General features: G+C 39.1%; 2 protein-coding genes across 3 annotated transcripts; one reads left to right on the forward strand and one right to left on the reverse strand.

Annotated features, from left to right (window-relative positions):
• Nucleotides 1–2,891: 2,891 nt before the first annotated feature.
• On the reverse strand, nucleotides 2,892–9,208 carry slc3a2a (solute carrier family 3 member 2a). 2 transcript variants are annotated; one of them, XM_067525441.1, is made up of 11 exons: nucleotides 9,057–9,208; nucleotides 7,105–7,316; nucleotides 6,798–6,982; nucleotides 5,765–5,938; nucleotides 5,522–5,613; nucleotides 5,270–5,409; nucleotides 4,587–4,696; nucleotides 4,134–4,336; nucleotides 3,987–4,046; nucleotides 3,670–3,880; nucleotides 2,892–3,557 (listed from the first exon to the last, which is right to left on the reverse strand). In XM_067525441.1, exons 2-11 carry the CDS (start codon nucleotides 7,299–7,301, stop codon nucleotides 3,418–3,420), a joined length of 1,512 nt encoding a protein of 503 aa, XP_067381542.1. In that variant the 5' UTR covers nucleotides 7,302–7,316; nucleotides 9,057–9,208; the 3' UTR covers nucleotides 2,892–3,417. The 2 variants fall into 2 exon arrangements, with proteins under 2 accessions (XP_067381542.1, XP_067381543.1); XM_067525442.1 differs by lacking the exon at nucleotides 9,057–9,208 and adding an exon at nucleotides 8,735–8,889.
• Nucleotides 9,209–14,680: 5,472 nt separating this feature from the next.
• snx15 (sorting nexin 15) lies at nucleotides 14,681–21,342 on the forward strand. The gene is made up of 7 exons (XM_067525443.1): nucleotides 14,681–14,895; nucleotides 15,497–15,653; nucleotides 16,181–16,296; nucleotides 16,489–16,765; nucleotides 16,862–17,035; nucleotides 17,857–18,054; nucleotides 20,816–21,342. Exons 1-7 carry the CDS (start codon nucleotides 14,797–14,799, stop codon nucleotides 20,953–20,955), a joined length of 1,161 nt encoding a protein of 386 aa, XP_067381544.1. The 5' UTR covers nucleotides 14,681–14,796; the 3' UTR covers nucleotides 20,956–21,342.
• Nucleotides 21,343–27,119: the final 5,777 nt, after the last annotated feature.

Below are 27,119 nucleotides of genomic sequence, written 5' to 3' on the forward strand. Positions count from 1 at the left end.
TGGGGAGGGAGAAAGGTGCCGAGACGGGCTCCAATTCCCGGTATCATCAACTTCAAACCTCCCCTGTGATACCACAGCAGCACGGCGGCACTGTATTTTACCAGCTCCCTGAAACTGTGCTGACAAGTTTCAGCTGTTAAAGGGACAGTTTGACATTTTTAGCTATAGGATGGTTTTAAATCGATGTTTTGGAATGAAAAGGAAGCAGGTTTGAAGAGATTACATACAGTACAATTTACAATTTGAAACTAGTCCTGAATTATCACTTTGGAGCTTAAAAGAAACAGCTTAAGATTTCAGCATTTAAAGTTGCCAGTGTACTTATACTTCGTTTGTTGAGTTTTGTCCTTGTACTGAATGTATGTTTTAAGTCAAACATTTGTGAGGTTGCAAGTGGGACAATTAAAGAGTTGGCAAAAGTGCTTTTTGAATAGTGATTGAAACAGTGTTCAGTGTGACAGTGTTCTGCTGCCTGTGGTCGTTTGCCACAGAGTCGATGTTCTCTTGTCGATAAAGCAGTGGTGAATTCAGTATGACAGCACTTTAAACTTAGTACATTTACAATACCACAGTGGAAAAACACAAAATACAATCGAACCAAAAATTAAAATTGTTCTTCCTCTAAAGTAGTTAGTATTTAAGTTTGATGCCACTCCCCACTACACCTGACGTCTGACAGCTGGATTTCAAGATTTTTCATACAAAGTATTTGATGAGCTTATAAAGTATGATGCATTGGTATAGTAATACCCATACGTATATCTCTGTTGTGTAAACAGCATAATGTGCAAATATAGCACAATATTTACATATTGACTTAAGCTACATTTTCAACGTGCACTATAGCTACTTCTACATCAAGCATCCTTCATCATTCAAAGTATGCAAAGGTACTGACTGTCAGCAGTATATATAAACAATGAGACTTAAATGCTTTTTCAAAGTTCATTGCCCTTGTACCTTTTACTGCGGTTTTTTATCAAATTACAATATATTATCAGATTACCGACGTGTTCATGTCGGAACATTTCTATTTGTTGGGTTGTTTGATCAAAAAACACCATGTCATGTTTCAAAAGCTGACAAATGTAACTAGTGAGCACAGCCGCCAGATAAAGCGTGTTCATAAAGCTGTGAGTGCTGCAGGTAGTTAAAGTAAAAGCTCAAGTAGAGTACAGGTACTTCAAAGTTATGAAATAAGAGAAATAGAAAGGGAAAAAAAGATAAAGATAAGAATATTGTAGTACTTATTCAAGTATTTCCATTTTAGGCTACTGTCACATTTATTTTCCTACAATTCAGAGGAAAATATTGTACTTTTACTCCACTAGATATATTTTAAAGCTTCAGTCGCTGCTTACATTTTGCAGGTCTACATTCTTAATACAAAATATAAATAACCAATAAATCTTTATTATTATGGGCCAAATACTTGTCAGTACAAAAAGGATTTAAAACCAACTGGCCAATTTTTGTTTCACAGCAGGTTACAAGATAACTTTGGTCCTTATTTTTAAAGAATTACTAAAACTTTTCTTTACCATACTTCACCATTCACCTTTGAAGGTTTGTCAAAATAAATCTGGACTAGAGTTGTCCATTCGTGTTATCAACAGCATCACATTTGGTACTTTTTAAAGTACATTAACTTATTTTCTAAGAGGACTACTTGTACTTTTGCACTTTAATAAATTTCAAAGAATGTGCTTCTGTTCTTCAACAGTAAAAAAATTGAAGTGCCACTTCTACTTGTAGTGTGCAAATTTTTGGACTTTTACTTGAGCATGGAGTTTGTGTCCTGCTACCATCACTGGCACTTAGTAAATGTCACTTTCCACTGCTAACTGTAAGTACACTTGCTGTTTAATAGTGAGGCAAACCCTGGAAATGCTTCACAGAAGACTTCAAGGGAGGCTCCATTTAACACAGGCTGAAAAGTAAAATGAAATCTTAATTTGTCGTTTTTTTTTTTTTTAAGAAAAAGCAAAATCAAGTCAAATGAAGACTGACAGCCAATAACGAACAAAACCACAGACTGGGTTTGTTGATAAAGATACAAAGCTCTGATCATTTACAGTAACTGTTTTGTTTTCACTGTAAATGGACATGTCATCACAAAATATCCTCCTTTATCAGATAGTTACTAAGACTACAGCAAAGGAACTGGTTCTGTTGACAATAGTCTATTGCATGTCTAGAATGAGTTCAAAAGAAAAAAAAAATCCAGTTTCAAGCCATTTCCCCAAAAATGTGTTCTAATTAATTCTGATCTTTTAAGTCATACATAGAATAAAAAACTGTAGGAATATAGTACTACAGTAAGGAAATATTACTGTTAAAATTCCTCCATCTACCATTTTTTTTTCTGAGGATTCATATTTTAGGAAGTTTCTCACTCATAAAAATCCCCAAACCTAGGAGATTTGAGCACTATGAGACATAATCTCTGCATTTGTTAGTATTTCTCCAAAAACTTTTATGAGACTTATTGCAAGTTGTGGGGGTAAAACCTGTTGAGAAAAGATCTTTTCTGTCAAGTGTGGCAATGTGGCACTTTTTGAAGGTGGCTCGAAACAAGAGTTAATACCGTGTATGACCCATTTAGTCAAACTCGTTGGTATATTCACAACGTACAGCTTAGAGTGTAGCTTAATGTGCATATAAACATATCTCAGGATGGTGATAAAAAATAGACGTGCTTCCTCTGTTAACATCTGTGACACACTTTCACACACCTGTAGACACTGAAAATAGTGAACATTTCATTTGATATCTTTAAAACAAAGGCTTAAACTCATAAAAACGTCATACACAAAAACATAAGGAGTACGCAAGAGTCTGCATAGAACTGTCTTTTCGTTTTGAATTCAGTTCACTTGACACTTTCATCATCATTTTCAACAACTTTATTTATTATTATTATTTAGTATTTTTCACAATGCTCAAAACCAAGACACCACAGATGCCCAAAGTTAAGTTGTTTTGTAGTGTAAAAGGACCCTAATAAAGTAAAACTGTCACTAAAAAAATGTTTTAAAATCAAAAAAAAAAACAAAACATCTAAACCACATGAACTGCTACCACAATGCCTGAAGAACAAGAATGGAATGTCTTTAAAACCTCTAGATAACAAGGATTGCAGGAGATCAAAAATTGTAAACTGAGTGCACATCGGATGTGTGCTGCTCCTGTCCCAAACAACAAAATTTAAAAGTTTACTTAAAAACTGTGTTGACTTTATAAAAACTTTAAAACATCTACCTAAGCATACTGCGAATTTCTCTATTCTTATTTATCAAGGTGAACAGAAGTGTCCTGATTCATTTGAAAAGGACTTATTGACATGAATTAGTACTGACTGAGTTTCCTAAAACATTATTAATCTAAAGGGAGCATTCATGTAGTTTGGCACCATCTTTAGCCTGAATAGGGGAACTGCAGCAGGACGCCAGAACTTGGGTGTAAAATGATTTTGCTCAGTATGACAGACGAGTCCACCTTCAGGTTAGGGTCGGTTGATAGTCTAACCTTGGCCGTCTCTGGCAACTTCACTCCCTCTGCAGGAACAAAAACATGGTGTTAAAAAAAAAAAAACACACAAGAAAAAGGGCCAAGAGGACTAAAACTAGATGGATCTAGACTACGTATTTCTGATCAAGTACAACTTGCCTTTAGATAATGTGACAGTCTCATTGTTTGGTCCCCAGTTGACTGCTGTTATGTATCTATCACTCTGGTCCCACTCACGGAGAAAAGAGAGGGAGGAGGATGATGAGTAAAGAGGGTAGAAGTCGCCGTGGCGAAGAGAGCGCTCTTTGACTCGCAGGTCGCTGAGGGATCTAAACCACTTCCTTATTGCAGCCTGCTCCTTATGCTTAGCCTGTAAATGTGAAAATATTCAAACAGACAGAGGGAATTAATCATTTTAATCATATCCTCCATTTGGTCAAAGTTTCCAAACTGACATTTGGTGAAAATGCTCTTACCCCATGAGCTTCTTCTGATTCTTTTTCTACATCCCAAACCATCTTGGTAAAGTTTTTACCCTGAAATGGAAAGAAAAAGGTTATACTATGTAACAGCAGTACGGTCACTGACATGTTTCAACACTTAATGTGTTTTTTATCACTTACCTGTCGTGCCTGAAGGCCAATTTCATCTCCATAGGTAAACACTGGGGTTCCAGGCATGGTGAACAGTAGGAGTTGGTATAGACGGATCAGGGCTGGAGTACTTGCATGTTTTGACAGCTGGTCCTGTTGGGCAGCACCTAGACCCCAACCCAGATTTTTCTGCAGAGAATGAAGGGTGTTCATGGCCTCGATGCGCTGCACACCTGCAAATATTCAGATAATATAATCAAATATCAATAGAGGGAGGAAGAATGAAATGGCAGCATACTTTCCCCAGTAAAGAGTAGTGTAAAAGGTTAAAAATAAACCTTCAGTAATATGACAGATTATTCCTTCAAAAGCAACTCATTACGACATTACTTTTGTCACCACAGATTCTGTTCAGAGTAAAAAAACACCAGCCAAAAAGGAAAGAAACAGACGAACACTTTAAAGAAGCACACTTGAGCTTACCTCCACTTTTTTTCTTGAGCAGGTCAGACAGGATGAGATCTATTCCAGTATGATTGGCAAGCTGAGCTACCTCTTCAGTTGACAAATTCTGAGCCACACCCATCAGCACCCTGAGAGAAAGATAATGGGGTCAACAAGAGCAGGGAGGGAAATGGTTTATACTGTTAACACTCATTGCACAAACTCTAATTTTGTTATTCAGCATTTCAACATATTCTATCAAGTGTTAAAATATGGTTTAAAAGTTGCTTTTTGTCATTCATCAAACTCTCCACAAGGAGTCGCCTTAGGACACGAGTGGTGCCATTGGCATGTGGCTGCCTCTTTTGTTGATCCTTGCCCCCACCCTGCAGAACTGGAACGCTTTGAATCTAAATTTTCTCTCAGGAAACATAACCCTGCCTCCTGACCTTTCACTAATGCTTTGACAACCACTACCTTCCTACAAAAAGTCCTACGAAAGCTAAACTCTGGTCTTTTGTGTCTCAGATTTGGGGTGGAATATAGTTTCCTTTTTCAGAACTTTGGTCAGAAAAAGACAGGTTCCCTGTACATTCTAATACTTAAATACGCCATTATCATACCAATATAATTTTGTTCAAAACTTAATTTCCCAATTCTTCTGCAAAGATTACACCTTTATGCTGAATCAAAGATGGTCAGAAAGTGGCAGGCAAAGGTACCTCTTCTTGGTGTCCTCAGTGTTGTTGCCATGGACAGCATCCTGCAGTTTTGACCAGTTAAGGGACTTCGGGGCATCCATGACATTTCCTAGCTTGATGCCATTAAGACCCTTCAAACTCAACCAGTAAGCTGCAGCATTCTGGAAGAGAACAAGAGCACTTGATCTATCAAAACCCCACTAAAAACAACTTAATGACATGTGGATTTAGTGAATAAAAGACGACAATTCATAGACATTGTGTGTGTCCTACCTCAACTTTCTCCATCACATCAGAATTACTTGAGTCAAACCAGGGATCAGTTCCCAGGTAGTTTGGAGTCAGGTCTAGCACCACAGAAATGCCTAAGAGAAACAGGAATCAGATGTTTACATAAAACAGTAAAATCCCCATAAAATATATAACCACAGACTATCAATGGGTTTCACCATTTCTGACTCTTAATGATGGACCTAAGCTTCAACACCAAGTGATCTCACTTGTATGACAACCTACCTTTCTTGTCAGCCTTTTGCAGGATGGCCTTAAGATCATCTATTGTTCCCTGACTCGGATCGATTGTTTGCAAATCCAGGGTGGCTTGCTGGTCATCTTGCACAGTGTGAAGAGGGCCGAGAATCAGACCTTTCACCTTCAACTGGCTGATGTCGTCCAACTTTTCTGCAAGATCTAGCAAAGGACAGAGGGAGACAGAATGAAATGTTGTTTCTATGTAAATTTCACATTGGGTCAACATTTGCAGAGTCAACATGTTAAGAAAAGAGGACAGAAGTTGGGTAGACATTTGCTGGACTAGGAGACAAAGAAGGAGGGAAACAACAACAAAAAAATGGGGGAACATAAGTGGGACTACTGCTCTTTTTTAGCCATGTATTGACTCAAGACAGGAACATGTGAATGGCTGCCTCAAAACCCTCTGCTGGCCATGTGAGTTCTGAGTACAAGAGGTCCTTTATGTGAAAGCAACAGAGTCACGTGTGGTTTTTGGAATTCAGCCCAAGGCTTGTTGGAAACCTGAGTGATCCCTAGTAATACTCTGAGCACAGTACAATCTGTCCTTCTTTCCTCTTAAAAACAAATATGGTTAAAATCTAAACCACTAAGTGATTTTAATTCAGAGAGTTTCAGAGTTTGTTTGTCATTAAATGAAAATATTTTTGTTCACTTTTCTAAAAGAGATCTTAATAGCTATGTTACACCAAAAGAATTGCACTGGTTTGTTCAACCTTAACCTCAAATCTAAGTAGGAGAGATATGAAAGAAATGACTCAGTCTTTATGTCCTTTAGACCTTGAGTCACTCAGTGGCAGCGTAGTCAGCAGCTGACTATCTGGCTAACTGAAATAAGCCGCAAAAAACAAGGAAAACCCAAGACATTGTCACAAGACAATGTCACGTGTTAATTAGAGTAGATTACCACACTAATACCAAGCAGATCATTATGTTACTCAAAGCCTTTTGTTAGAATAAAAGGAAACCAAAAAGGGGAATTTAATGAAGTGAAAATTATATTAACTTTTTACTTTACCTTTTAAACCACCAGAGAAAGCTTCAGCATCAGAAATCTGGTACAGAGGTCCTTCATTCCACCAGTCCATCTCAGGAAGAGGTTTGCAGCGAGGAGCTTGGACAATGATTACAATGGCTCCAGCAAGCATGCCAAACCAGCCCAGCCAAAACAAGACAAGGAGCACCCAACGAGTTCGCACCCATCTACAGAAAAGAACGAGTGTGGGGGGGAAAATGTTAAGATGAGCATGTATTTTATGTCACATTCAAATATAAGACCCAATATATAAGACAGAAACCGTTTACTAATGTAGAGCAGCTCGTACCCTGGAGTGCCTGCAACTTTCATCAGCTCCTCTTTGGACAGGCCGGTAAACGCAGCTTCATCTTCATCAATTTTTAGCTTTACGCTGCCATTTTTCTCTCCACCTGCTACTAGGACATCGCCTGTCATGGGCTGCTTCTCAGGGTCGATCTCATTGAGCTCCACATCCTTCATGTCGATTTCTGCGTCCTTATTCATAGTTAAATGCGATTTCTGTAGAGACAGAGGTACAGATTGGTGGAAAAACAAAAGAGAGCTAAACATTAATATGAGGGGGAACGTGAACAATGACAGGTAATGAAAAATGGGTTTATGCATATTTTAATAAAAGCATCAACACAGTTAGTTCTTCCCAGATGAGTAATAAAAGGGATGTCGCTAATAGCTAAACAACCTCTTCTAGCTCAGCTCAGCGAGCAAGAAACTTACCAAGGGCTTTGGATGAAGAACACATTAGTTTACCACAGTAAACTTTAAACAAATTAATACAATTTTACCGAAGTAGGACACACGCGTTTCCACGGACTTAAGTAACCGGGGCACTCACGGGTAAACTGGGAACTGGGTTTACATGCACCTTAGTAACCTGGTTACGGGACGGCAACCATCTTGTTGAATCACATTAATGATCGATAACAAATTATTTGGTAAATGCTCATGAAAATCTAAAACATTTTTTTTTTTAGAAGAGAAACCTCATTTCGCCTCCACCTCGGATTTATTTTGAAGCCTGGGGCACCGATTTTAACTATATAACGAAGGACAACGCTTCTTTCTCACTTTTCTCTCCCTGTGTGTGTATGTATGTGTGTGTGTGCGTGTGTGTGTGTGTGTCACAGCAGAGTGACAGCGCAGGGGGGGAGAGAAAGGACAGACAAGCGAAGCTGATCCACAAAAGTCTGAATTTTAAAAATCGACGGGGGAAAGTGCCTGTATAAATTACATTCTCTGTCCGACCTTACGCGGACTTTGATTTATAAATGAGGCGACATTGCCCTGTTAACGACCTGTATTCATTAATTCTTGCGGCCTTTGGTTGCGCACATGCGCAGTTGGACAAAGCAGTTTAGAAACCTGGTTACGCGTATCCGTGGAGAGAGCTCTAGCCGGGGAAACCGGGTTTCCCCAATTTCGGAAACCAGCTTTTCCATTTGTATGACACGTAAGAAATCAGTTTCCCCGAAAAAGCCGACAGTAACATTTACTGTTTTATATACTTTCGACTAACCCGGTTACTTAAGTCCATGAAATCGCGTTTAAGGTTTAACCGCTACTAAAGCTGTCTGATGAAACAGCGGAAACCGTCACAATAAAAGTCAGTAGTTTAGTCTGAATCTACTACCAGTTAGCTACTAGCTAATTTGCAGTTAGTGAACCCTCTCACACAACGTATTTGAAAGCTTGCCTATTTCTACATTCGTAATCTTTCCTTTTGGGCTAGTATCGATATTTGTAAATCAAATATCGATAGTAATATCGATACTTAGTTGCCCTAAGTAATGCAAAATAACATTTACAACTAGAATTTAAAACTCGTATCAACTTTAACAATGTTATAACGTCATTCAGTGTTAGACAACGCTTCAGCTGTTGGACATATAAGTTCGACATATTAATTGTTTTCTTAGTACCTTGTACCAGAAGCGGATTTGTCCTGGGTCGTCAAAATAAAAATACAAATAGAAATCAAAAATGTGTGCCAGTCGTTTGTTGAATAGCTTTTCGTAAATATATAAATACGATACTTTCGCTCAATTTCGAATTGTTTAATGTATAACGAGGATGTTTTAATTATTTCCGAAGATGATGAAATCGAGCGCGTCCCTACGTCATCTACAAAGCCATGAGGCTTCAATACATTTTTGTACTTTCCAGTCAATTATCAATGAACAGAGGTTTGTTTGATAAACAGAAATTTGTTTAAGAAAACTGGATAAAAAAATAAAAGATTACCTATAAAGACGGCCAACAGTGAGTCCACTTTTCTTTCTTCCGTTCGCTAATAATCTTAGTAAAACCGGCTCCGTCTGTGGCCTACTTGTAGCCTACTGCTTTCCCCGCCCACTAATAGTGACGCAATAATCTGAAACTCTCTCGCTCCGTCTGTCTTTGTCTCTCTCTCAGTTTCTATCTCTGTACCCTCTCCCTAGTCTTCTCTGCTCTCTTTCTCAGAAAAGCTGAACAAACAAGAGGGACAAACATTACACTTCATTCTTCAATCCTTTCCGCAGTGTGCGCATAGAAGCAGGAAATGTAGGTCCTCACAGTTACTTCAGCAACTGAAGTTAATGTTGCGGAAGTGGAAGGGCTGGTGGATTGTAATAAACTACTGCAACAACTTCATGAAATAGTAGAATAGGTTAGACAGAACATAGCAATAAATAACATCTTCAGTTTAGGACTGCAAACTTTAGCTGAAGATAACATATTGAGTTGCATAAGGCCTTTCTTAATCAACTGATAAATGGGTCGATTGCATACAATCCTGTGTTGAGAACTTTAATCTTTTGATTAGTGGAGCTGGACACTCTGTTGTTTGCTAATCTAATGTATCCCCACTCTATTTAAAAAGACCTCATTAACACCATTTTCTTCTCTACATCAACAATTGTTTAACCTTTCTCTGAGTAATCTACAAGTCTGATATGATCATACTTACAATGTAGTGCTAAACAGTAGAACAAAGTAGGCTTATTCATGTAACTAGTGACTATTTCATATTATAGCTTGACAAAAGGGCTGCAAATGAATATAAAAATTTGCTGTTTTATATAGTTTATTTCTGACCATGATGGATTGGATACTTGGATGGTCCATTATTATGATATGAATAATATACAGTAAAGGTTCAAACAGGATCTTTGGTACAAACAAATGCAAAATTTAAGTAATTCTTTGTAATTAATAATGTAGTCATGTGTAATTTGACCTATATACAGTTAGAAAGATCATTTTTATCAGCTAAAATCCAAAATCACAATAATAAGTTATTTACAATAATAAAAGGCTTCCAGAAAAGTCACCTACAAAATCTTAACGGTATGTAAATAAAGGTTTGTCTAGTTCAGGGGAAACTTGTGAGTCAATTCAGGCCCATATATCTATAATGAAAGTCCATCAATCTCAATATTACTATGAATAATTAATACTCATATTTCTGTGACATCTAGGTTTTAAAGGAGAAAAGGCTTGTAATATTTCCTCATATGTAAATTCATGCATTTCTGTAGAAATAAACATTATTTGGAATAGCCGTCTGTAGACATGGCTCGACAACGTGGTTATTATAATTGCTCTTTATTTTCTTAATTCTGTCTTCTTTCACTTCCTTATGCAATATATGCATAAATGTGAAAATGCAGGTTCCATTAATCCTTAAGTTTTACTCTTGGTGTTCTTACCACATTTGTTGGCATTAACACAGTTTGGGGCGGCTGTAGCTCAGCCACGGACCCCAGGGTCAGTGGTTTGATCCCCGATCCCGGCTATATGTCGAAGTGTCTCTGGGTAAGACATAACCCCCAACAGCCCATTCCCATCCCCAGCTGTGCAATGCTGGTCCAAGCCTGGTAGAAATTGGGGAGGGTTGTGTCAGGAAGGGCATCCGGTGTAAACATTGTGCCAAACCAACATGCGAACAAGTATCCACTGTGGCGATCCCTTATTTCGCAGGATAAATCGAAAGGACAAAAAACAACAAAAAACAAACACAGATTGGAATAAATCTCATGTAACTTCATAGGTTGTTGTGTATCTACAGTATTTGTGAATACAATATCATAACATTTTAAAACCCTTCACCTGCAGTTTTTGTGCAAGGTTTGACAAGATTGGGATGTTACTGGACGCTCTTCAAATATTTAGAATTGGAAGCTATGAAAAATTAATCAAGTGACCGTTTAAAACTTTTCAGGAATAAAATATTGATCATGAACTCATGTGTGGAAGCCGTATATCTTATCAAACCCATTTAAAAACAGACACATCCCCCCTCAGGAACATCCAATGTATGGTCCCAGTTTATACTTAAACACCCACCATCTGTTTCTGTTTTTACCTCAGCCTGTTGATCATGTTTGAATGTTTGGCAGTGTCAGGTTGCACTTCACTGTGCTGTTGTGACAGGAGGAGCAGTGGGCACAGTCGCTGTGAGGACAAATAGTATACACTTTGTATGTTTCTCTGCTAGACACCATGCCTTCCATATCTTACTACAAGTTATACTGTCACATATGGAAAAACAGGAAATGAGGAAGAGAAACATCAGTAAAGCTAGATCAGGAAACAAGAGCATGTAGGAGTGGCCACTGAGGGAGGAGGAGTGAATGTACCTGGAAAGAGTAAACTGAGAGGAGAGGGATGTGTAAACATGTTTATGAGTTGAGGGTCTAGCAAAATATATAACAAAATGTGTTGCCATGAGTATTAATAGAAACAAGACAGTTGTCAAAGTGTTTTCCCACATGTTGAGTCCTGTTGGGTCCCCACACAACCTTAACTTGCATGGAAAACTGACATTAATGCAGCATTTGACACATTTATGGGCAACATGTTTTGCAAATTGGCTGCATTGTCAGTCACCAGCGATGGAGGACATGGACAACATTGAAGCCACAAATCCGAGATTTGTCCTGTTGTAGGGCCTCTGTGCTTTGTTTATGCCTTTGACAGGAAAGGAGGGGACACTGTCAATAAATCCATCTGGAAGGACACACACAAACTCACAGAAAGGAGAGAGAGAGAATGAGGGCAATGCTCCTGCCTAATTTTCCCTGAGGCAGGAGGTGAGCAAGGTCTGTGTTACCATACTCAGTTCAGAGACACAGTTTCAGCCAGATTGATCTGCAGTAGATATCAGTGCTATTACAGTAAAGAATAAGACCTCGTAAGCTTTTGTTATTTAAATTTCACCAAATTCTTTTTTCAAGTTTTGTCTACAGAACACAAATGACCTTTAACCCAGAACTTAAAATGCAGACTTTGAAAGCATAGATTTGTATCTCTGACCTGGGGCTCTATGGTCCTAAATTCACACACACACACACACACACACACACACACACACACACACACACACACACACAGCCTCACTACAAATTCTCATCTGATCCCTCTGAGACAGTTTATTTTGCAAGACAGTGTAAGCACAAAAAAAAAGCGAGCGGAGCAGACCCGGACCAGTTCAGACCAGTTTGGGTGCTGACTCGTGCTTTCATTTCATTGTTTCAGGATCCCTGCAATGTGCAGCTGCACGGTTCCGACTAAAGCAGTGTACTTCAGAGACACTCTGCTTTTATTTAGTCTTAAAATACCACCATGTTTGTGCTTTCCCAGATCCGTTCAGACAATCTACAGAGCACTAGTTGAGCAGAGCTGGGGAGAATCATTCACAGAAAAAGTTGTGAGTGAAACTTATATTGGGGTGCGTGTCACAGGGACTTTGTCATGTTGTGTAATGTAATAGCTTTATGCTCTGTTACTCTGATTATCATTGCTGTATTGTAGGTGTCCATTAACCCTCTGTGTGTAATAAAATCTTTACATGTACATGCATACTGTTGCTGATTGTGCAGTTTAATATTTTTTTCTGCTACTAATTATTATCCTCTTCTGTCCGTCTTTCAATCGGTCATTTATTGTCTTATGTTCCTCTTTTCTTTTAATCTTTATCTGTAAATGCACATGTGTAGCCTAGTGTTCTCTCACAGTCAAAGATTCAGGGTGAGAGGCTTTTTACTTCTTAAACGCTGAATGCAGAAAGCAAATACTAATGATTTAATTACACCACAAATTTAGTATAGAACTACATCCAAATATGTGTAAAAGAAGAAAACACACTGAATACAGTATGTGTCACAGTCTGGCCTGCTCTACAGTTACAGCATTTTATTTTTTCTCCTTTTCAGTTTCTGGTGTCTCCTCTGAGCCCCTTTCTCTGTCTCCGCACCACCGCCTCCTTCTTTCAGCAGGAAACAATGGATAGGAGCACAAGAATGCTCCTTTCTGAGAAGAATTCTAATTCACAGATGTAGTATTCACTCTGTACTGTTTCTCAAAAGTGGCACAGCCAAGGCATGCTGAGCCCATGACCCAGAGGTCAGTGGAGTTAAAACCCTCCACTGCTATTTTACAGACTGTCCTGTCATTCTCACATATAAATACTCCTGAATATGCAAATGTGGGTAGTTGTCATAAAAAAACATTAATATTGTAGCTCCAACACCACCTGCTCCATTCACTGCAGTAACTGAGCTTTTCCGCCAGCTGCACAGGTTATCCTAAATTAAATATTTACCTTATTTGTGTCTGTTACATATTTTCTTTTCAATTTCATGGGCAATTACCAGAAGAGAGAACAGCAGTGACAATGAACACTGACCTCTGAGCTACAGCCAGTTGGACTCAAACTCATGCTCTGTCTGCCTGTCCAAGACCTTGAGAAGCTTTTGACTACAGAGCATATAAATAATGCATTTTGAAGTCTTTTATCAGTTTTTATCAGCAAGTTACTGAAATTAAGCAGAATGAAGTAAGTCTTTCATCCTTAAAACAGAAGTCCTAAGGGGGAGGTGGAAGTGTGTGTGTGCACTTCCTCAGCATTACAGTATGTCTGTTATTGCACCCTTTGTTGTATTGTCTGAAACAGGGCATGTTCAAGACTTTTATGTCCTTCTCTTATTTTAGCATCCCTGAGAAAGAAACAGTCAGGTTAGTTTATCTAAAAGCAACATAAACAGCTTTGTAGTGGTTATCACAAAGCTATCACCTAACAAAATTGACAAAACTGCATATGAGAGTAAATTTGCAGTCCCCTAGAGACCAAATTACCTAACGCTTTAGCGCCCCCTGGAGTATTTCAATATTCTTTACATGAATAAACCACCATGGCACATAGTAGGCCTACTGATTGTCAAAGATGTCACAACACTGTTATATATATATATATATATTTGACCACTGTTATAATATCAGTATGGTTTCTCTAAGTAAATTTTGAATATAATGCAGGATTGCACTACATCTTCTTTCTCTAGAGCCTACTGAAACACTTGCAACGTCCTGTTTCACATGGTTAGGTACTTGGGATTGTAACTAACATTTAATCTATAAATAAATGTAATTGTGGTGTTATTGTAAAACTTCACATTTCAATATTAACTGTGTGCAAAATGACCTACTTCTAAAATTTCTAAACAAAAATACACTAACAGTATGAATGTATGGCCCCCATCACCATGTTTATCCTACTGGTATTCAGTGTTAATGACATTGCAGCTTACACTAAAAGCCAGAAAAACAGCACATATTCTGCATTACCAGAAAGTTACTGCCAGAGAGGATAATGGTTAGTATGCCCATACCTTTGTACATTATTACATTTCATTTTTTAAATTATTTATTTTATAAACTTTTATTTGGTTATTTTGATTTCATTAATGCTTGAAACCAATATCATCAGGTATAGAATACACAACATTTTTGAAAAATACTAAATTTAGGCTTAATAGTTAGAATTGAATAAATTAGATATTCTCGAATTAAACTAGACGCAACTACACACGTAATTACGCACTCGCAAACGTCACTAAACAGGAAGTGAGCGGAGATGAGGGAGAGAAGAACTACAACAGTGTCATTACAGCGCTGAAACACGCAGTTTTTCTGTTGTTTTCTGTTATTACCAAGAACTGAAATGTCACGAAAACAGAAAGAGGAATATTACCGCTTCTTCACCGTTAGTGACCCACGCGCACACGAGAAGGGACACACGGAGTACAAAGTGTCAGCACGGGTTGGTTTAACTACACTCTTTATCTCTCTGTAGCTACAATGGCAATAATACAAACCTGTGTTACTATTTTGCTTAATAGCGCTCTGTGGAGATTTTTGTCTTCCCTAAATGTTTTAATTCTATTTCTCTTATGATTTCTATGTTGCTTTATTTTAGTCAATGACATTGTATTATTATTCGTTTATAACATAATGAAGTCCCCCCTCAGTAGCAGTCATATAAACGTAAAGGCCCTGCAGCTATCTTAGACAGATACATAAATATTTAATTTGTTTTACCTATTTGAGGCTGTAGTGTGCAGTGAGAACTAAAGTGAACAGACCTTGTGACTGAGCTCCAAAGCTGTAGCACCCCCATGACCACACTAAAGCCCCGTGGCCCAGACTGGCATGCATACAAAATCCATGATTATCATATCTCGGTATGCCTAATTCAAGCATTTGCCACCATTCTTCATATTTACACACAAACATACTGAACTTTCTTACTTCTCTGTAGTTAATCTACTTCAGTGTATGATTCCATGATGGTGTTGAAGAGCTGCTTGGGGCTTCATATTAAACATTAAATATTATGCCTATTTCTCCTCTGTGATTTGTAGTTTGTGTCCAAGCGTCATCCAGAGGATGTGAAGGAGGTGGTGGTGTGGCGGAGGTTCTCTGAGCTAAAGAAACTCCACGGAGAGCTGGCCTACACACACAGGAACCTGTTCAGACGACAGGAGGAATTTCCACCTTTTCCTCGTGCACAAGTTTTTGGTAAAATCTGAAAACAATTTGTATACAATATACAGCAGACACACTTTACTCCTACATGGTCGCAAAGTGTGCCAAGGTCTCTGAGTTATTTGTGGGCCACAGGGACTAGATAAACAACTTGAGTAACTCTTAATACACAACAGAATATTTAACTCAGAGATGGTGCATTAACACTGATGTCATTTTTATCAATGGTGTCTTTTCTAGCAAGGCTCTTCTTATTCCTGTTGGCTTGCCTTTAGCATTCTGTATTGCATCTTGTGACATTTCCTCTCAGCAGTTACGGATATGCAACTGCAGCAGCACAGTTACACAAGTTTTCAAGGAAACAAAGTTGCTGCCTGGCTGGAATGGTTAACCACAAACTGTTGCCTATTGATTGATTTAAATTATTGATTTGAACAACAGCTAAACTTGTAAGCTTCACCATTTATTTAGTTTGTTTCTGTTATTTTGGCCTGCATCTGAATTGTTATTACATGCTGTGTGTGATATGATATTTGTTATATTGTGTGCACCTGCTTTAGGACGCTTTGATGATGCTGTAATTGAGGAGAGGAGGAAGGCAGCTGAAGACATGCTCCTGTTTGCCACCAGCATACCTGCGCTGTACAATAGCCCACAGCTCAAGGACTTCTTCAAAGTAGGCTACACACATATACATACAAGAAATGAAAATGAGATGTAGTAGTTCCAAATATCTGTGCAGAAAAAAATACCCAGCTAAAGGTTGTAAGGTTGTTAAACTCATTTGTTTCTGTCCATTTTTTTCACACCCCTGCTTTTCTCATTCCATCTTCTCTTTTTTTTTATTTTTTTTATTTGCTTCTCTCAGGGTGGGGAGGTCACCAGACCTCTGGATCCTAGTCTGACCTCTGCTGGGTCTCTGCCACCACCTCTAATCCCTCTTCCGAAGCGGAGAGCCTCAGACTGTGATCCTGCTGAGGAGGAAGAGGGGAGGGAGGCTCCTACCTTACCCCAGGACCTTGGCACAAACCTGGGCTTGGAAGTGGGAGAACCTGAGGTGGCAGCTGAGGCTTTCAGTGTGATGGATGACTCCCCAAGACAAGAAGAGAAAGAGGAGCTGAGCGATACAGAGGTGTATCACAGAGGTACAACAAGGATGGAAAAAGCTGCCAGAATTTATAAGGGTTTTGTCTCATTTGGTTTTAACTTCTTTACCTGTTGGTACACATTTCCACCTCCAGTCCCATCTCCTGAACCATCCCAAACCAGAAGCCACAGATCACAGGAGTCCCAAGAAGAGTTTGATTCACTATTCGACTCTGTGGTAGAAGAGCAAATCCCATCCCCAAAGGAAGAAGGTCCACCTCCATTGTCTGATAATGACTTGGCTGTCTTTGATCCCTGCTATCAACAAGGTAAAAACTAAAGTGAATGGATACATAGAAAACAATAACAAGACAACACTATAGCTTGTCTACATTCTGTTGTTATTTGTACAGGTGCTTTCTTAATTAATTTACTGTATTTACAAAAAAGTACATTGATGAGTGTAAACCAAATAATATGTAGGCTTCCTGATGTGATGTTTGTCTCATTTACTAATCAAGGTGCTACAGATAAGTCCCACTAGGCTACAAATGGCTCTATAAATCTCTCTGCTGTTAGTTGCTGTGTAACTCCAGGTGTCATAAGATGTGGTAAATAATTGTTTATACAAGGCAACTTACATATTGGACCACAAACACCTTGATGACAGACATTTCTATGAGCAAGCATGTGCTGTGTTCACAATGTCAATGCAAATGTAAAGTGAAGCAAAAGCCACTGCCTAACACTTTTGTTCCGAGTAGGATTTCTGAAGAGTTGCATCTTTAACTGTACAAAAGGATGTTAAATTGTGGTCTGTTATTTTGAGTCAAATCATTTCCAAGGCAATCTTAGGTGAATCTATAGGCAAAGTGTCTTTGATTTAAGAAATTAATTAATAGTACAAGAATTTTTGAATCTCTGAAGATTTTTATATTAGAAAAGATACTGATTGTTTCCTTAAACATAATTCAAAAGTAATAACTTTAGTTATATATGTTTACAGTTAGGTGTGTTCTCTATATTTTTCTAACTGTAGGTAGTTTGAGCATTAAAATTATAAAATTACATGAGATTACTGAGATCAGTCCCAAAAAACAAAGCTAATTTCTATAAAGTATAATAATTTTTCTCTTGCATCTCATCTCAGATAGATCCAATTCTCACCGGGACCTCTCAGAATTGCTCTCCCTACCATCAAACAGTCTGGATGGAGGCAATGTGGGCTACTTGAACCAAGCATCCACTGAGCTAACAGCTGCAATGGAGAAGGAGAAGGAGGGAGAATTTAGTTCTGCGATTCGTGGATACAGGACAGCGGTGGATATACTGATTACTGGAGTACAAGGTCAGAAGATGAGGGTCTGAAAAACATTGGTTGTTCACAGCTAACAAACATGCATACACACACCTAACCAAGAAAAAGAAGTCTAGTGGACGTGATTTAATCTTCAGAGAACCAAACCTGGATGAAAATCTTCACTACACACACAGGGGCCAATAAACAGAGCCTAGCAAACCAATGTGGCAGGATCTCCTCATAAAAAAAAAGTTAACTTTTTATCAGTCTACCACAATATTATTTATTGGTGAGTTGTCCATTCTCTTTGGAGGCATGGGTTTAAATCCCACTGGTGCCATTCAAATTTAGCTGCTTCAGAAGTTTAACAAATTACCCTGTTTTTGATAAATGGCAGGATGACCCAGAAATGATACAGGCTTTCAGGGGCTTTTTTGTCACAAGATCCATAATGTGCAATAGGTGGTGACTTAAATAAACTGACAAAACAGTGATTGTTCAAGGTCAGCAGCTTTTGGCCTTTCCCTTAGGATTAGCCACAGAGGAGCGTGTTCTGCACGTTCATTTGGCATGAGTTTTTACGTCAAACGCCCTTCCTGCTGCAACCTTCCCATTTTTATCTGGGCATGGGACCGGCACCACGGTGACCCTTGGTGGCTGGGCGGGGACACACCTGGTTGGGTGGGATTCATTCCTGTGGCCTTCTGTATCCCAATCACTCTACCTATTTAGCCAGCAGGCCCCCCTTTTCATAACAGTGTTTGCTCAATGTGCATTTATCAAGAAAGAACGACGACGTTTATTGGAAAATAGTGTGGTAATGAGTGGAGAAGTGGGCGGGTTATCAGGAGGACTGGGCTTACACAGCAGGGGAACCGGAGGGACTTGGACACGTATGGTGGATCTAGGGAGGAGAGAAGGAGTGAGAACACTGGGGTGGATGCAGAGAATCAATGACAGGAATGAACAGACTTGCTGAGGAAGTGGTGGTGGCCAGTTCTCTGCAACGTGTAGGGGAAAAAGGCAGGACCAAAGAAAGAACTAAAGGCGGCTGTGAAAACAGGAATAACACAAAACAGGGAGCAACACCTGGTAATAAACAAAGTAGTAATTAAAAGAGTCCACAAGGGAGTGATCCTTGCAAACAAACATCAGGGAAAAACAAAGTAACAAATTAACACAAAGTACCAACTAAAAGCATCCAAAAGGAGATAATCCATATAATAATAATAATAATAAACTAAACACCTGCGCAAAATCCTTTTTTAACGAGTAATACAACTAGGTGGGTAACAGTCACTTACCCACTGAGCACAGATTCGGAGCCCGTGATCCACTTAAACACAAACTCAGGAAAAGAGACAAGGCGAGGGAAGCAGAGGAGAACTTGAGTAAACAAACAAAACTTATCAGGTGAGAATCACAGGGTGAACAAGAAACAAACAAGACTAGCAATATGACTCATGGAAAACAGGAAGACATTCTGGCACAGAGGAGCAGGTGAATGAGTATAAGAAGGGGAGGCAACAGGTGAAACCAGTGTGACTAATGAATTGAGTGGATGAAAGAGAGATAGGTGCGGTAACCAGGGCAACACAGACCAAAGCCACAACTGTGACAGACGTAACATGGAGTTCATGCGCCTTAGATTTTATGTTTAGTGGATGCTTTTGAAGGTCACTCTTCCTAACTGTGTGAGTGAACTATGTTCTCTCTTATGGTAGTAAAGATAAGTTGTCATTGGTGCTGGATTCTAATGGTGTGCTAATGCCACCACTGCTATTTATCGTTTTCTTTTCAAGATTCAAAGAACTTCATTAACCCAGAAGGGAAATCGCTTTGCCTTGTTACAGCTGCTCTCTACTTAATTGTGTACCATATATGGATGATATGCCGTGAAATGATGATGATGCTCAAAAGTTGGATGTGATGATAGAAATAAGTTAATAGATCAATTAGAAATCATGATGAAGTGCAGTTATGGTACGATACAGATGAAAGGGACACAATTAATTTGATAGCAGTGTATTGCAAATTGATGTTGATTTGAGTATGTTATGAGCAGTTGGCAGTCATCAGCATCTGGCTGAGTAACTGTCCAGGATTGAGAAAATGCTAGGCAACAGCTTCCATTCATCTTCCCCATTCCCAGTCGGTTGGTTGGTTTTACAGCAATAAACCATTTTACATTAGTGTATGATAAAACGTGGTTGCTTCCACTGTGTTTATTTTGTCTATTACACTAAAGCTAAACTGCCAACAGTTGTTTGCTTACTTTGAGCTTCTACGTTTGATTTACCTTTTAATACTGACAACGTCAAAGATGTTTCTCCATGACTCCTCTGACAGAAATTGCAGGCATGTAATAGTGTGGCCGAGCAATCTAAGGTGCTGCATAAGGCTTCAGTCTCATGGGCTTGAATCCCACTGCTGCCAGTGGTCTTTCATACATATATTTTCTGGACACTGAAACTTAAAATTAGTTGAGAGTGGATTTGCTATCAGTTTAACTTCGTGAATGGCTTGTTATTTTGTGTCAGTAGTTTGTAGTTCATTTACTACTATGGTAAATCAAATTATTCAAGAATGTAATTGCTTTCTTGAGTGATTTCTCAGTAAAGCTGCTCCGTCATAAGCATTATCCTAATGGGACCTTTTGACATAAACTTTGCTCTTTGCTTTCTTGATGTCGTCTCGAGCCTTCCCACATATGCAACAACAGCCAGGATACTGACATTGATCGGTAATAATGGAAATAATCATCTTTGTCTCCTTGTCTATTTATCTGTCTGTTTGTCCAACTGTGCAGGGGACCAAGATCCAGTACGGAGAGAATCTGTGATGAGAAAGACAGCCCAGTATCTAAAACACGCTGAGATGTTGGTCGACAGGCACTCCTCGCCCACACACGTGCTCACACCAACACACACACGTGCACAGGACCCATAGAAACACACACTATAGACACATATTTCTATACTCATGAAGAAAGATCAAAGAAGCTCAGGGTGTGAAATATGTTCGCACACACTGTATGTATCACACAGTCAAACCTCTACAAGGTCATCTCATGTCAAAAGCACATATAAACAAACATCCTGAGGCACACGCTACACTGGAGATTGTTTCTTTAGTTGCCTTTGTTTAGTGAATATTATGTGATTTATAAAAACTACAAAAATGTAACAAACTGTAAATTTGTATTAAATCACAAATTACCCTTCATCTCTAGCTGTCTATGTTCTTAAATACTTAACTTTCTTTTACAATGTTTGTGTATGTTAAGTAATTTGAATTCTGCACGGTGCTATGTTAATAAATATGATTTTAATTTAAGTTAAAAAGATTTCTCTTTTCTTTACGTTAAAGAGTGGTGCGCTAGTAGTGTTTGGTGAAACTGTGTAACTGCAGCCCACAGGGTGTCCATCTGATGGTCTAATCATCAACCGAAGTCAGAACCAAATGCTTTATTTATTTTTATGGCATTTACAATAAAAGCACATAATGGCTTTTGATGGCATATGCAAACAGGCTTACTGGCTCAGGAACTGAAGGTACATTTCTGATTACAAGGGGCCAGAGGTCCTTCACAAATTCAGCATGCTTTTATGATGTATTTGCAAATGTAGTCAATAGTATTTTTAATCATTTCATCATTTGAGAGTAGTTTCTTCACTGTAGTGTTTCTGTAGTTGTTGTTGGCAGGTGGCCGAGTAGGTTGAGCAATGTAATGTGAAAGTCGCTTCTTATAAAAGTGTCTGATTAATGTAATGGTTAACAGAATTCAGTTCTTAAGGGTTTTGCAGGTTTGTATGTAGAAAGTAGCAAGGCAGAGCCAGTGAGCGGCGCTGTTGTACATAATTTAGTCCAGAAACACCTCATCCCCTGTGTTGTAACTCATAAATCACACAAATGCCACATATATTCTGCTTGACCACTTCTGGACACAAAGCAGCTGTTTAAATGTAAAAAAACAAAAAAACAAGGGATTGTCTAATTAACTGGAACCGTCACTGTTATCAAATGACATACAGCTGCTAGTGATGTTTTCTCCCACTAATTCTACTATTTTTTAAGGTAAACGCATGCTGTATGTATACGGTAGGGCAGTATGACCATGTGCTACTTTACATCCTACTGCTCTTTGTCATAAGTTGTTTTCTATTTCAATGCAAAGAATAGGTACAATATACAACTAGAACCATAATAGATTGTATTTTTGATTGTTAATACATCTAATAGCGTATTTTCATGAATATAGTTTTTAAGATCATGACTGCAAGTATCATGCATCTTCATTACCTAAGAAGAACAGTTTTAAAATAAATAATTTCAACTACCTAAAGAAATGAGGAGAGGCATCGATAATGAAAAAAAGAGAAGGAAGTGGGACGCAAAAGAGAGGAGAGGAGGAGATCAGCACTTGTACAACAGAATCCCTTCTCTGGAGAGGAGAGAGGGATGGAGTGGAAGGACAAACAGATGGAGAGATGACAAAAAGGGAGGCCGGCAATAGGAAACCAGATGAGAAAAAAGAGGGGTTGCGGGGAGTGAGAGATAACAGAGAGGATGGAGAGGGGGGAAAGGAGGGGTGTGATTAGAGGATAAGCAGAGATCATCCCTACATTGTGAAAAGGATGGAAAAAACTGACCCTCCCTCTTCCTCTATTTTCATCCCCTGTACCTCTTTTTTTTGCATTCTTTGTTTTGACCATTGTGGGGAGCTTGAAGAGGATGGAGGGATGGCGGCGTAAGTGAGAGATAACATTGCTCCATCCTGTTATATATCCCTCTTTTCCTCTCATCTCTCCACCTCTCTACCTTTCTGTCGGTCTCTCTTTCTAGTGCTGCACCTGTGAAATGCAGAGGATGTGAGATAGAGAGGAAGATGGAGAGACAAAGAGATGGAGGGAAGCGGGGGTGGGGATGGTGGGGGGGTAGAGCCTCACAACATTAGCATGCTGAGAGTGTCAGCACTCTCCTCTTTTTCTCTCCCTCTGTTCCCATCCCTCTTTCCATCCATCCCTCCCTCTGTCTCTTTCTCCTCACTGGTCACTGCAATTATACCATCAAAACACTCCAGCCTGAGAGCATAATAGCTTCCCCCTGTGTGTGTGTGTGTTTGTGTGTGTTATCATGAGAGATCAAAAGAAAGAGATGCGTGCATGTGTGTGTGTGTATTTGTGCATAATTTAGTGTCATACATGGTGCATTACATGTTCATGCATGACATGCAGGGTCGCTGTTGGTATGAGTGCGTACACCCAAACTGGATTCACCACATGTGTGGGTGCACAAGAGTGTGTGCGTAAGTATCTTTTGAGTCCTACCAGCTAGAAAAACTGCTTCTCCAACCTCTGACCAAACACACTCTTAAACGTATGCTAAGAGACCCACTTTAGGTGCATGTCTAGTGAGTTTCTGTTAAAACACACACACATACGCACACCCAAACACACTAACACTAATGGATGCACACAGGCATACACTCATGGATTTGAGACACAAACCGTTATGACCTACATGCCCAGTGGGTCATCATTAAGCCAAATAGCACACTCTGACACCTTTGGCTCTGACACACACACACACACACACACACACACACACACACGTTCTCCCTCTCTATCTCTGTTTTTGTTTTTGTTCCCTCAACTTCCTCTATCCCTCTCCCTTCCTGCTCTCTGTCTCTTCCTTTTTTCTATCAGTCTCTAACACACACACACACACTATTCCCCCTCTATGAGCTTGTTATCCCTCACTGTCCGTTCGTTTCTCTCTGTCACCTTGCCCTCGGCTATTTGAGGGTACACTTCTGTCTCTCTCCCACTCCCATCTCTCTCTCACTCATACAAACACACTCATCCCCTTTCTGTCTGTCTGTCTGTTGCACCAATTCAGTTTATTTATTTGGCACCAAATCACAGCAGAGTAATGTCAAGGCACATTGTAAGGTCAAGACCTTAAAGAATTATAGAGAACCCAACAAATCCCCCTTGAGCAAGCACTAGGTGATGGTTGAGACAAAAATCTCCCTTTAGCAGAAGAAACCTCCAACCGTACCAGGCGAAGGGTGGCGTGACTGTTTGGGGTGAGTGGAGAACGGTGGGAGAAAGCAAAGACAAGCAATAAAACACAAACAAGATATAATCAGGAAGACAATGAGCAAATTCCAGATGCCCCCACCAGCATCAGATATTCCCTGAGACACACAGCTCCTCTCCATTACACCTGGAAAAAGGGGAGGGAGAGAGAGGGGGGTGAGACAGCCTGGATGCTAATGTGCCCGGAAAAAAAAGAAAGCACATTTTTAGAACCCACATAAACTTTCCCCAGCGGCAGGATTACATCAACTATACAGTACATACTGGGTCACTAATTAAGTTAATTAATGACGATAAAGAATTGAGACTGAGACATCCAGAATTTAGTAGCAGGTACAAACCTTGTAAACAGTGTACTTATTAAAACTAAGGGCAAATAAAAGATTTGGTTTGGATTTAAAAATCATGCTCACTCTTAACCTGTCTCTCTCCCAGTGACAGCTCTTATCTGTCTCAGTGCCCGTCTCACTCTCAGGACATGAGTGTTTCCTTTCTGAAACCTGATAAAATGTCCCTGGGGATGTCCTAGTGATGTCGTCAGAGTGGTATGGGTTGGGGATTTAGAATTCCCCTACACTATCCATCCCACTTGACTTAAAACTTACACAAGGAGTGGAACATTTGACATAAATTGCATCAAGCAGTTACTAAAAATTCAAAAATACCACGATTGGCTTTATACTGACTGTTTACAGTTTTTTGGCTGACTTATTTGTATCCACTCTAAAGTCACATTTTCAAAACAATTAACACACAGGGGGAAACAGAAGCTCACTTCCCTAAAATGCTCTTACACTTACAAAACAATAAAAACAAACAGCACAATTTTCCCTAAAACAACACATCCTGTGATCAAACTTTTAAACTCTTTGAGTCTGTCACTACCCGACTCAAAGACCGACAACATATAAAATACACTTACAGCTGCACCTACAATGTCTTGATGGCCTGTTAAAATACTGTAAACACCCAACGCATCTAGACCAGACCAATTCAGAGACGCATGGTACAGCATTTGTAGTGTTTTCCTTCTTAATGTATATAAAATATGGAACAAATAACGTATTCAAAAAAATAGCAGTGTCTGCCGTTGACTATACAAACTCAAAATTATTTTGTACAAAGGTTTTTGTTTCTAGTATTTAACAATATTATTATATTATATTTTAAATTATATTTAAATTTTTTTTTTAATATATATTAAACTAATATTTAGTTGTATGACCACAACTAATTGTTTAAAACTGCTTCACATCTGTGTGGCATGGAGTCAACAAACTTGTGGCACCTCTCAGCTGTTATTCCACTCCACGATTCTTTAACAACATTCCACAATTCATTTACATTTCTTGGTTTTGCTTCAGAAACAGCATTTTTGAGATCACCCCACCAGTTCTGGATTGGATTAAGGTCCAGGGATTGGACTGGCCACTCATTTTGTTGGTTTGGAACCAAGACTTTGCTCGTTTACTAGTGTGTTTGGGGTCATTGTCTTGTTGAAACAACCATTTCAGAGCATGTCTTCTTCAGCATACGGCAACATGACCTCTTCAAGTATTATGACATATGCAAACTGATCTATGATCCCTGGTATGTGATAAATAGGCCCAACACCATAGTAGGAGAAACATGCCCATGCCCATATCATGATGCTTGCACCACCGTGCTTCACTGTCTTTACTGTGCACTGTGGCTTGAATTCAGAGTTTGGGGGTCGTCTCACAAACTGTCTGTGGCCCTTGGACCTATAAAGAACAATTTTACACTCATCAGTCCACGAAATGTTCCTCCATTTCTCTTTAGGCCAGTTGATCTGTTCTTTGACAAATTGTAACCTCTTCTGCACATGGCTTTTTTTTAACAGAGGGACTTTGGGGGGATTCTTGAAAATAGATTAGCTTCACACAGACGTCTTCTAACTGTCACAGTACTTACAGGTAACTCCAGACTGTCTTTGATCATCCTGGAGCTGATCATTGTCTGAGCCTTTGCCATTCTGGTTATTCTTCGATCCATTTTGATGGTTGTCTTCCGTTTTCTTCCACGTCTCTCTGGTTTTGCTCTCCATTTTAAGGCATTGGAGATCATTTTAGCTGAACAGCCTATCATTGTTTGCACCTCTTTAAAGGTTTTCCCCTCTCCAATCAACTTTTTAATCAAAGTACAATGTTCTTCTGAACAATGTCTTGAACGACCCATTTCCTCAGGCTTTCAAATGTATGTTCAACAAGTGCTGGCTTCATCCTTAAATGGGGGCCACCTGATTCACATGCAACACTGCTCTTTTTTGAACACACCCCTTTCAACTAATCGCCCAATTGCACAGCCTTAAGAGCGAGCATATCATGAATGCTGGGTCTTGTTTGTTTTCTGACAATCTACTGCACCTATATATATATATAGTTCTGTCACTGAACATGTCTGTTAACTGCTTTGAGGAATTGTTCAAATAATTGTGTGAAACCAAAACCAAAGACACCTGCTGTGCTTGGAAGTGGAAGACCAAAATCAAGTGGATCCTAGATTTAACACAATTTAGCAATTGAGAAAAACATTAACAAGCAGAGTATAACTAATTACTGTAGTTCTTGTTTTCACAGACATTAGCCTGTCCTAAGGTTTTTAAGGAGCTTTCTCAAATAATAATACAATTCAGGACGAATACCAAAGATGCATAGCTGCTAAATACTTCACTATGTTTACTAATGTTGTCTGTCAGCTGTTTGGCACTGGGCACAGAGCGTTAGATCTTCAGGCGTGGAAAGGAAAGTAAAATTAGAGGGACTGAAGACCAAAACATTGAGCTAAAAGAGCCTTGATTATAATTCACTATAAATGACCAGCTTTCACACGATGCTTAGTCATTTGAATCTCAAAATACTGATTATTGTGGCCTTAACTAGGTCTTCAACCCTCACTTCACAGTGTGGTTCTGAGATGTTTGATGATCTTTAATGTTTTTTTCTTGTTTGTGGTTTTACCTATAAATTTCTCATCGTCTCCCTTTTT

This window comes from Channa argus, chromosome 12, assembly GCF_033026475.1.
Source record: "Channa argus isolate prfri chromosome 12, Channa argus male v1.0, whole genome shotgun sequence".
In the NCBI taxonomy this organism is placed as follows: Eukaryota; Metazoa; Chordata; class Actinopteri; order Anabantiformes; family Channidae; genus Channa; species Channa argus.

Excerpts from the sequence above, each read along its gene's own strand:
- slc3a2a (XM_067525441.1), bottom strand. The coding sequence starts at position 7,301 with ATGAATAAGGACGCAGAAATCGACATGAAGGATGTGGAGCTCAATGAG. Across the intron at positions 4,047-4,133 it reads TTGGCCTTCAGGCACGACAG|GGTAAAAACTTTACCAAGAT; the intron begins GTAAGTGATAAA and ends TTTCCATTTCAG. Across the intron at positions 3,558-3,669 it reads GACTGTCACATTATCTAAAG|AGGGAGTGAAGTTGCCAGAG; the intron begins GCAAGTTGTACT and ends TTGTTCCTGCAG.
- snx15 (XM_067525443.1), top strand. The coding sequence starts at position 14,797 with ATGTCACGAAAACAGAAAGAGGAATATTACCGCTTCTTCACCGTTAGT. Across the intron at positions 16,297-16,488 it reads AGCTCAAGGACTTCTTCAAA|GGTGGGGAGGTCACCAGACC; the intron begins GTAGGCTACACA and ends TGCTTCTCTCAG. Across the intron at positions 16,766-16,861 it reads TACAGAGGTGTATCACAGAG|TCCCATCTCCTGAACCATCC; the intron begins GTACAACAAGGA and ends TTCCACCTCCAG.